Source organism: Prosopis cineraria, unplaced genomic scaffold, assembly GCF_029017545.1.
Source record: "Prosopis cineraria cultivar Desert tree isolate PC_DT_omini unplaced genomic scaffold, ASM2901754v1 PC4, whole genome shotgun sequence".
Taxonomy (NCBI): domain Eukaryota; kingdom Viridiplantae; phylum Streptophyta; class Magnoliopsida; order Fabales; family Fabaceae; genus Prosopis; species Prosopis cineraria.
The window spans coordinates 737,028-748,036 of NW_026555335.1; the positions used below are offsets into that span (position 1 = coordinate 737,028).

Consider the following 11,009-nt stretch of genomic DNA (forward strand, 5'->3'; position numbering starts at 1 on the left):
ATTGATAAACAAAAAAATAATAATAATTGTTAATTGCACTCTCCCAACTAAAGCGCATTACCTGCTGTTATTCCTAATCCATTTCGTGTAAATACGTATCATCTCATAAAAATAATAATTTTATAAATGATAAACAATAATCATTCTTTTTAAAAAAAAAAAGAAAATTTAACTTTTTTTGCCAGAAAATGAAAAAATTTAACTAGACCTGACATTATGGTTAAATAATTATGTTTTTTCACCTCTACATAACCCCATTTGATCAACAGATGGCAATTACTTCGATAAAATGAAGGGAATGTTTTTACAATAATTGTTGTTATTTTTCTAATTTTTTGCTAAATTTTTTTGTTTATAAATTCAAATATCTTGTTTCTTCTCATAATTAGCAGCGGGATGTCTCCACTTGCTTAACCCTAGGGCACCCAAATTGCCCTCTTCATGTCATTATTGTCAACTTGTCATCCTCCCCTCCTTCAAGTTCATTAATCATGTCATCTTTTCTACCTTCATGCAAGGGTGGTTCTCTTTATGGTGCCTTCAGGTTTTTCATGAGTTAGAGCCCGTGCTTTATCTCCAGCTTTGTTTTTCATGGTGCCTTCTTCATGAAGAATGACCTTCTTTGCGCTGAGAAATGCTTATGCACTGGTTATGCACTGATGTGATTGTATTTCTGAATATGCCAGATATTAACTCTTCCTAAATTTTGAACATGCCTGAGAAATACTGTTTCGAACTCTGGTCATGGACTTAAAGGCGATACTAAAGATCGATAGAATTGAATTAATTTTCTATATGTAGTCTCTAACTATGTGATCCCTTGTGCCTTCCATCTATTAACTTCCCCAGTAGCTCCTTAATGTTTCATCCAAATGGGCAAAATCCAACGCCAACATGAAAAAGTTCCAATAACCACGGCATTATTAAGTAGCCGCAAACCCATCCGTCCCGTAACTATAAAATAAATGCTTTCATCATGTAAATTATCAGGAAAATAAACTGACAACTGCTACATTATTTTTCATTGCAAGAGAATATGAACAAAAGCACAAAACCAAGCAACAATCAAGGTAGACAAATCCTCTGAAGCTAGTAGGAGATTTTATTTGACGAACAGGGAAGATGTCGATAATCAGTTGGGCTTGACGTATGTATTATCCTCTCTGAACTTTGCAATTTGGCTTCGTATCATAGCCTCGACATGGGGTTGAACAAAAATGTGGGTATTATCCAAGATATGGATAATGAACTTCTCAGACGCAGGCAGTGAAGCATTCATATTGATAATATACTGTGCCATAGGTATGTCACTGCACAAGAAATTATCACCAATCATTAAAGCAGACAAGAAGGAATCAAGAACAATGAGAAAATTCACTGTAGCACTGTACAAACATGTCAACCATGAACTTCTGAGGCAGTTGTAACCAAAAGAAAATAAAAAAGGGTTGGGGGGGGGGGAGCAGTGTTGTGTTGTCAAAGGAAGCTGATGCAGTGAGAGGGGATCTCATCTCCAGGATTTCAGCAAAATGGCCCAGTTTTCGCCATTTAAACTCACTTTCAGCCAATGGGCATGTAAATTTTAGATTATTCTCATCAATGTATCAGAACCTATTAAACAAAAGAGAAACACTCTGAACCATTCCATTATGGCTGGCATTGATGCCATATGTGAGGGCATTTAAAAAACTTATTGAAGCAAGAAGCAAAGAAGTATGGTTTCAGGAGCTTGTGATTGGACAGAAAGCATCAACCAAGGGTTTGACATGAGAAATGTGTTTTTTGGCCTCATTTTTTAAGCCAAGCACTCCATTGCTCTTTTTTCCGAACTCAACATTTTATTTATGGGAGAGTTTCAATGGCCTATGTAAATCAATTTAAGTTATATGCTTCATTTCCATTCAAGTCATATCACTGTATTGATTTTTACTCATACAGTGATGTGGCCAACCTGCCTTGGGGCACAGAAGTGATGTTGTTTGGGGCTTGCTGCCTCATGACAACGGTACTTCTAAGATCATACAATTAAAATAGATCAGCTACTTTCGCACCTGTAATAATCATCGCTTTAATGTGAAAGTCAATGAGTAGCGATGCCTTTTGTTTGCATCCTAAATTGCACATTATCAAAAAGTTCTGGTGAGAAGTTCTTAATCACACGAGAAGATACCAACTACTTCTCCACAAAAGATTAGATAAAGAAGACAGCCCTTTCGTGGTAGAGACTTAAGTTGGAGTAAAACCAAAGCTTGCAGTTTATTTAATGCTTTAAGAACCAAAACCAACTATCCTATAAAACACAACATGAAATTGGAATTCCAAAATGAACAATAGTGTGTGGTTAGGAAGGAAGAGTTACCAGGAAATAAAAACTCCTTTAGTGGCATTAACCATCGTAAACTACCTGTAAGCTGTAGCAAAGAGAGAGAGCAGTATTCGTCAAATAATAGTCCCCGTTCATCAAACATTCAATCCTCTGAACCAAACAAGAAATCAATAACACAAAATATTTAATTGTGGCTTAAGCATCATAAGGTTTAATGTTTATAAAACTAGAAATAATCCAACGGTTGATCACTATGAAACTACTGATCTGATTATAAACCATAGAACAAAGAACAAATTCCATACGAAATATAGAAATATACACCAAGTCACCACCGGTGCGTTACAACCAGGTCTGACTTACTGCTGTTTAGAACATAATCTACCAACAACAGCATTCTAAATTTGTTTCTTTTTACTGAGAGAAGAACCCCACCCCCAAAAAAAAACAAAAACAAAAACAAAAATAAAAAGGAGAGCTCTAGTTCATTCAGAAATTAATTAAAAATATGTCCTTAGCGAAGAAACTTATTGCCGATTAATCCTCAAGTTCACCTGAAAATATTTTATTGTAAAATACAGAAAAATATAAGGTTGGTTTATCTATCAACAAACGCTCCAAAGGAAGTGTTAAAACCCAAAAATGATATGAATTATGAAATAGCATATAGTTCGGGGCATGGTATATGACCAACCCAACTTTTTTCTTAATTTATTTTGTGAAAAAATTACTTATTTTTTAAAAATATATTTTATCAACTTTTATGATATTTCTTTAAATTTTTAAAAATAATTAAAATTTAAAATAATATAAATGAAAAATAAACCTTTAAAAATACGGGATACATATAATAATTTTTTAAAATAATTAAATAATAAATTATTTTTGTAAATTAGAAATAAAAAATATCAAAAATTTTAAAAATAACTGTATAATAATCGCTTTTTATTATTACAATTATTCATTAAATAATGACCACTCCTTCCATTTAAAAATGTAAAGCATTTTTTGAAGAATTAAATGTTAAAAAATGTAAAGTATTTTTAATCTTTTGATATGTAATTATTTTTTTTTAAAAAAAATACTTCTATTAATAATGACTTTATATTTATTATAAAATATTTAATAAAGATAAATAAAATAATATAAGACTAATTTAAAAATAAATAATTATTTTATTAAAATAAGTTTCAATTAAAAATAACTTACATTTTTTAATGAAGGAGTATTTTTTATAATATATTAATAAAATAATTTTTTATTATTTAAAAATCTCTTATTTTTCAATCTAAATCAAACGACCCATGAATACAGAACTGCGCAAGGATGCATTCCACCACCTGCGTCCATTGTGCCAGCGTACTCTTTTCTGGATGATACTAACAAACCACCCTTCCTTTCTTTCTATGTGGAAAACGAACAAACTAGTTCCTTGTGGCCACAATCATTCATCAATTCAAAAACCAGTTTCTCATTGGCACATAGGCACATGCCAGCTTGAAAACATAAGCAGACGAACAAAGGGCTAAGATGAAGCAGACAAAAGAATTGAAGAGAAGAAAAAATACGAATCAGAATGCGACGAGAAGAAAGCGATCTTACCGGCAGCGGAGAGGAAGAGATGGCGTGAAGTTCGCAAGAGGAGAAAGCTGGTTTGATTTGATCGGGTCTATTTGGCGGATGATCTGATCGGGTTTTAGTGTGGACAAATTTGTCAAGATAACTTTTAACTGGGACAAAAGGAGAAAAATGAAATGTTCTGGAAATTTTTTTGATGAAAAAGAAATTTCGATGTCTTACTTTCTTTGAACTTCTTGCTTTCAAATTGACAAATTTGCCCCAACCAAAACCCTACCAAAAATATTCGAGTCTTATTTCTTTTTTATTTGCTTTATTTTTTAAAAAAACCTATCAAGCTCAAGTTACTTTACTAGTTTCTTCTCTTCCAGAAGAGGGATTACTCTTTTGAGTCCGCCGCTCCGGCATCGCTGCCGCCGTCCCCCTCACCAATAAAAGCTTAATTTTTTTCTTGTTTTGAGTTTTAGCTTTCTCTGACTGCCGGCAGAAACCAACCTCTGAGTTTTGGCTTTGAATTGTTTGGTAATCAATAATAGCTAAATAATTTCTACTTTTGAATTTGTTCTTTGTTTTCTCCTTTCTCGCTTATTCGTTTTCAGATGCTTCTCAGTTTGGTAATAGAGTAATTTGAATATAGATTGAGCGATGGGTGTAGAGGGTGTGGAAGGTTACAGGCCTCCCCCAGAATTTGAAGAAGATACAAATGACCCACTTATCGATCTTGACTTGACGGACTCCAAGGAGTTTTGGCTCATGCAGTTGCCTTTCGGTAAAGTAAGATTCTTCATCCCTCTTCCGTATAACATCCTTTTGTTTATGTTATTTCCCAATAACTTGCTGGGGTAGGGAAAAAATCAAAGAAACAAAAGATTACAACTATCATCAACTAATCAATCATCATCAGCTAGAAATATAAAAGCAAGAAGCTGCATTATTAACAAGTCCCGAATAATATAGCTCCTCTCACAAAAATACCATTCTTTTTTCTTTTGGTGGAAAAATGAATTCTGTCCTTAAAAATTGCTGTACAAAGAAGGAATCCGGTTTACAAAAAACTAGCCAGTTCACCAAAAATTTACAAAATCAAAGGGCTAGCTAATTGTCTTGGGGCTGTGTGAAACTCCTTAGCCTTAACCGTGCGATTGGCCGGGTGATGGCTTCATTAACCAGCCTAATGGCGGCTCATTTTATCTAGGAACGAAAATACCATTCTTAATCTAACCAATAGCATCGTCTCATTTTCTTGGGTATCTCACATATGTTGCTTCAACTTTTTTTTTTTTTTGGATCTTCCTCATTTCATCTAATAACAGACAATAGATAGGATTGGCCACAAGAAACTTTATCACCCTTATCTATTTGAATGTGGAAAAAGTTGCATTTCATGAATATGATTGGCCACTGGCAACGTAATGGAACCTAAACCAAGTCGAAGATTTATTAGACTTTTGCTATTTATAATTTTTAACTCGCTCTATTTCTCTTTTGTTGTTGATTAGTGAAAGATTTTTATTTTCAATTTTGTTAGAGGGCATTTACATTCCTTCCCTTTTGTTTTTGTTTTTTTTTTTTTGATAAGCCACAAACAACATTCTTTCCGGATATTATTAAATAGAGAAGTGTTTCTTGGCTTTTTTTGTTTTGGGGGGGGGGGGGGGCGGGGAAGAGGGAACGGAAAATTTGAAGAAGGGAGCGAAAATAACAATGAGCACTCGTTAAATTGCCAGTTGACAGTTGACAGTCTCAGTCCTATCCGATCCAAGAGCTCCTTTATTGTTGTGTGCAAATATCGATAAAGTGTCATCCAAAGATGAGCGAATAGCTGAAGTTAGTTAAAAAAAAAAAAATGAAGTTGATAGAATAGGTGTATACCTACTGTTATACCTGCAAGCTAAGTCCTTAGTCCCTTTGTGCTTATTGGCTGTAAGAAGTTTTGCATGATTTGCATCCTCTTCATAGAGTCTCTGTATCATCAATCAAGTGAATGTAGCTTCTATCATCTGCCCTAACATCTCTTTTTAGCCAACCAATTTACTGCAGAACAGAATTTTTACGTTCTAATGCCATTTAATTCCATCAATACGTAATTGCACTGCAAATTAATGATTACATTTAGTTTCTTACTTTTTCCTTTATCTCATGTAAACCAGGATTTATTAACAGACATCGAAGGGCAGGAATTGTCACTCAAGCTTCATGGTGATGGCCAACTGTCAAGCTTTGAGGGTTCATCTGGTAAGTTTATTGCCGATACTGACTCTAATTAATACCCACTTTTCTTCCTCACGACTGCTTTATTTATCTCTAGAATAGCAAATTGCATAAATCCATATTTGCGACTGTGATTGATTGCTTGGTTAGTGATGTGTTCTTTTATATTTTGTTGTTTGGCAGGGAAAGTATATGATTTTATCAGCTTTGATACTCAAGAGGCTGATGAAATAGTTTTTGTTTCCTCTGCTGCGGAAGAGCCAAAAATTGGTATGAAACTGAGTGTTTTTATTTCATTTATTCTCTCTTTCGCCATTATTTTATATGTCTAAAGACTATAGATACTTCACAGGAAAAAAATATTGAGAATTGAGGGATAATATCTAAAGTGAGGTTAAGCTGATGTCAGCTAAGTGGTACCACTGTAGAATTCTTTGACAGGTGTGATATGAAACAATACTGTTCTAATCTCCAAGAGGCAACCAGTTAATTCTACTGTTGTGGTGCTGGTATTTACAATAACTAAAGTTGGCCTCTTGCATTTGCACGGGTCCCAAGATGAGCTGGATTATTTTTATTTGTGAATAGTATGGCTCTCGACGCTTTTGTCATATTTGGAAACATCCTACATCGATTAATACCATTTTATTGTCATTCTATTATGTGAAGAATATTTGGATAGATGCTCCCTAATTATGTTTTGGATCATCCCTATTTTGAGAAGCCTGTGGATTGACATTTTGTTTTTATTTTATTCTCTCTATGTTAGTAAGAAGTTTGTGGATGAGTTTAATATGTACGGAAGCTCTACTTTTAAAAAAAAAAAAATCAATTCAGGATCTGTGAAATTGAATAGAATCTGTTGATTGTTATTTTCTTCTGTTACCGGTAAAACACTGGATTCTGAATCTCGTGTTTATACTGATAGTTAATGTTTATGTTTTGTTTTATGTTCCACCCTTTCATTTGACAAGAACTTAAACACTATAAGAATAAATAATTACATTTGTCGGCAGCTGGAAAGATATCCCGGCGGGTTTCTGTTGTCCATTACCCTGATCCTGAAGAACTTGGAAAGGTCAATTTAAACAACCCTAGACGAAATTCTTCTGGAACCATGATGACAGCGTCTTCCCAATATTTTCCTATGCAAAGTTCACGGAGTGGACGTGCAGCCTCAACTCAAGGTAGCAGACCTAGAAGCTCTGTATCTGAAGTTGGTGAGCCATCAAATACTCCAAAAAGAAGACGTACAGCTGAATCTGAGGACCGTGCACCTGAGATCTCTCGTGGTCATAGCTCTGGTATTTCCTCAGCATCTTCTGATCAGCCCCCCGCAGGAAAGTCAAAGAGAAGATCTGAACATACGGAATAGGGATTTCTTTACTCCTCACAGCTGGCTCTATTTTAGTGTTATAGATTCCTGGTTTTGATTCTTGAACAATTAAAGTCACCTATTGCCCTATTCCATCCTGGCTTTCACAGCCATTTTTCTAATATTTCACGAAAACATGTAGTAGCTCTTTACATACTTCTGCAACTCGATGATGATTAATGGAAGTCATTCATTCGCTGTCTCTGGTTCTTTATTTTTGTTTCTCTCCATTTCAATTCTGCCGAAAGTTAATATGAACTTGGATTTCCCCCTACTTGATGATGATGCTTAATGCCTTCGGTATTGCTTGCCTCGCGCTATGTCAAGACCTTTTCTACTTCCCATTTTAGCATTCCCTGATCAGGCAGTTGATTGAAATGTTTGGCTAGAATAGAATGTACGTATCGAGGGGTCTTGTCTTCTATTTTGATGTATCGAGGGGTCTTTTCTTGTTTCGATATAACTCCACAACCATGATTTCATGTGGAGCTTTGTCGTACCGTTCGGCCCAGCTGCCCATAGGGAGGGGGTCTCTCTCTTCCCTCCACTACTCAAACCTTCACCATTCATTATCATTTTATTAAATAATGTTTTTAAATTATAGAATGAATGTAACGGTAAAGATTGGTGGAGGAAAAAAGAAATAAATAAATGGAGAGACTCTTCTCCCCTGCCGATTACTGCGTTTTGTTCTCCTTTTCCTCTGTTGTTCTGAATTTTGTTCGCTTTGGAAGTTCTTTTTTTTTTTTTTGAACAATACCGGAATACCAGGAAATAATCGGAAGGTACGAGAACCTAAAGAACAAAATACAAGCTTCACTCTTTCATCATCTCCCACTTTTATGACTTCAAAATGGATTGTGATCAAAGAGACAAAACAAGAATTCCATAGAATGAGCAAATCTAGCTAAGGAGTCAGCTTGAAAGTTCAACTCCCGATAGACATGATTAAAAGTAATTCCACCATCCCTAAGGAGAAAAGCTCTCGCTTCTTCAACCGTTTGGGAAGTTCTATCATCCACAATAATGTCATTCTTCTCTGGAAATAAAAATATTCTTTTATTGAACAAAAATGTCATGTTAATATTTAAAAAGGAAATATTATGTTACATCATACATCGGAGTTCAGATATACTAACTGCAGGACGACTGGACCAGGATGGCAGGGGTTTATCCAAAAAAAAAAAAAAAAACCTTTTGGTTTAATGAGTATTTCCCTTTTGGGGCATTCTAAGATATTTTTCTCAACTATGTGGTGTTTACCATAACCACATGTCACTGCTGTCAACAAGTCAACACGCATATTATTTGTCATTCTCTATTGGTCTAGAAATTGCATTTCTTTGTAAGTAAGAAGACAGCCACGATTTCCTTTGACTTGCTTGTATTTTTTCTTGAATTCATATTCTTTTAATTGTATGAACTGTTTGATGCATAATTCCGCTCGTCGCTACTCCCAGGTCATGGAAGGCCACTATCGAGTCTATCACGTCCAAAGAACCATCTTTCCCAGCTCACATAATAATTATATTCTTCACCCAACTGGCTGTGACTGTGAACCTTGCACCTTCCTCCTGCTTTCTCCTAGCTTTTCCATGCACCCACGTTCCTTAGCTTTGGCTCCCATAAACACAACGTCTCCGATGTTAGGCATATAACTGTAGCCTCAAGTTTTTAGACTGATCATCAAATTGATTAACCAAGACCCTCCAGATCGAAGTTATGACGATGAGTGCTATTGCTAAATCATTAGCTTCGTTGCTGCTTATTACATGCAGTTTGAGTTTGCTGTTCATATCTGTCTCTGCTGATTCTTTCTACCAGAACTTTTACGTGACATGGGGTGGTCAACGTCCTCGAGTTCTTCAAGATGGAGACCTTCTTACCCTTTCGCTCGACAGCGTCTCCGGCTCAGGCTTTCAGTCCATTAACGAGTACCTTTTTGCCGAAATCGATATGCAGATCAAGCTGGTGCCTGGAAATTCTGCTGGCACCGTCACTTCATTCTACGTAATCATTATTTTTTTAGCGTCATTTCTGACTAGTCTTAAATATCAATATTTAAACTGAGTTCTTTTTTTTTCCCCCTCGATTGTTCTCGATGAAGTTGTCATCCCAAGGGCAATTCCATGACGAGATAGACTTTGAATTCTTGGGGAACCTAAGTGGCGATCCATACACACTTCACACCAATGTCTTCTGCCAAGGAAAAGGAAACAGAGAGCAACAGTTCTACCTTTGGTTTGATCCCACTGCAGATTTTCACAACTACACCATCCTCTGGAATCCTCAACTCATCCTGTAAGTTACCTTTTCTGGTTAATTGCGGTTTGACAAGGTTTTTAGTGAGATACATACATAATTTGTGGAATTACATTGCATAGGTTTTTGGTGGATGGAATCCCAATTAGGGAGTTCAAGATCTTGGAGTCAAATGGGATCCCATACCCAAAAGGCCAAGCAATGAGGGTGTACTCTAGTCTGTGGAATGCTGATGATTGGGCAACAAGAGGGGGACTTGTGAAAACAGACTGGAGCCAAGCACCCTTCACGGCTTCCTACAAGGGATTCAGAGCCAGTGGGTGTGTTTGGCTCTCTGGGAATTCTAATTGCAGCGACGTCAACAGTACTTGGCTCTGGCAGCAACAGCTTGATTATGCAGGTCAGGGCCAAATGCAATGGGTTCGGAGTAATTACATGACTTACAATTATTGCACTGACTTTGAACGTTTCCCTCAAGGCTTCCCTCCAGAATGCTATCTCTCCCTTGACAACTAGATCTTTAAGAAAACAACCGTTATTCCATCTGAATTGCTTGTGTCCCTGCTTTGGTTCTTGTTCTTAAATTCTTTGTCACTTGCTTTCTCGTCCTGGTACGAATAATGTCCTGTATTTTTAATGATTCTATTTCGCAGTTTTTTCATTTCTCCTTTCGGGGCCTTTAATTATTCTTTCATCTTGAGTTGAACCAATCCTGTATGTTCAAACAAAAATTCAAACATCAAAAAAAAAAAAAAGAGAGACCATTGGGATGTTTTGGATAGGATACGGCGTTGTCCAATCAACATTCCACCTTTTATCTGACTCCAATTCTGCCATGTACAGTGTACTGCATGATACTTTTTGTATCTTGAATGCGGGAATGAAATGAAATTAATTTTTTAGCGAAAAAATATACCCCCTCCGCCAAAAAAAAATACGAGACATTTCTTATTTTTTAAATATAATTATTATTTTTTTAAAATATTTTTATTGAAGATAATTTTATATTTATCGTAGGTATTTAATAAGAATAAATATAAAAAGATAAAGTTAATTTAAAAATAAATAATTATTTCTCCGGTCCAGCATATAAGTTACTTCTTAAAAACATAATTTGATTCACTTTATAAGTCATTTGTTGATGGAATTGTTTTGTTTCAAATTGAAATTTTCAAATTACCCTTAAAAATAAGGGAGAGAAAGATAAAAAAATAATATTATATGATTAATTTTTTTTTACTTTTTACCTAAGAGTTC

At 35.3% G+C, this 11,009-nt stretch overlaps 3 protein-coding genes across 3 annotated transcripts; 2 read left to right on the plus strand and 1 right to left on the minus strand.

Annotated features, from left to right (window-relative positions):
- Window positions 1-873: 873 nt before the first annotated feature.
- Window positions 874-4,068, minus strand: LOC129308566 (general transcription and DNA repair factor IIH subunit TFB5-like). Its single transcript, XM_054949762.1, has 3 exons — window positions 3,929-4,068; window positions 2,360-2,411; window positions 874-1,310 (listed from the first exon to the last, which is right to left on the minus strand). The coding sequence occupies exons 2-3, from the start codon at window positions 2,392-2,394 to the stop codon at window positions 1,133-1,135; spliced, it is 213 nt and encodes a 70-aa protein (XP_054805737.1). The 5' UTR covers window positions 2,395-2,411; window positions 3,929-4,068; the 3' UTR covers window positions 874-1,132.
- Window positions 4,069-4,283: 215 nt separating this feature from the next.
- LOC129308565 (mediator-associated protein 2) lies at window positions 4,284-7,692 on the plus strand. Its single transcript, XM_054949761.1, has 5 exons — window positions 4,284-4,426; window positions 4,542-4,678; window positions 6,055-6,139; window positions 6,299-6,385; window positions 7,132-7,692. Exons 2-5 carry the CDS (start codon window positions 4,550-4,552, stop codon window positions 7,488-7,490), a joined length of 660 nt encoding a protein of 219 aa, XP_054805736.1. The 5' UTR covers window positions 4,284-4,426; window positions 4,542-4,549; the 3' UTR covers window positions 7,491-7,692.
- A 1,115-nt stretch (window positions 7,693-8,807) lies between these two features.
- LOC129308564 (probable xyloglucan endotransglucosylase/hydrolase protein 23) lies at window positions 8,808-10,651 on the plus strand. The gene is made up of 3 exons (XM_054949760.1): window positions 8,808-9,500; window positions 9,598-9,791; window positions 9,875-10,651. The coding sequence occupies exons 1-3, from the start codon at window positions 9,213-9,215 to the stop codon at window positions 10,266-10,268; spliced, it is 876 nt and encodes a 291-aa protein (XP_054805735.1). The 5' UTR covers window positions 8,808-9,212; the 3' UTR covers window positions 10,269-10,651.
- The last annotated feature ends 358 nt before the right edge of the window (window positions 10,652-11,009 follow it).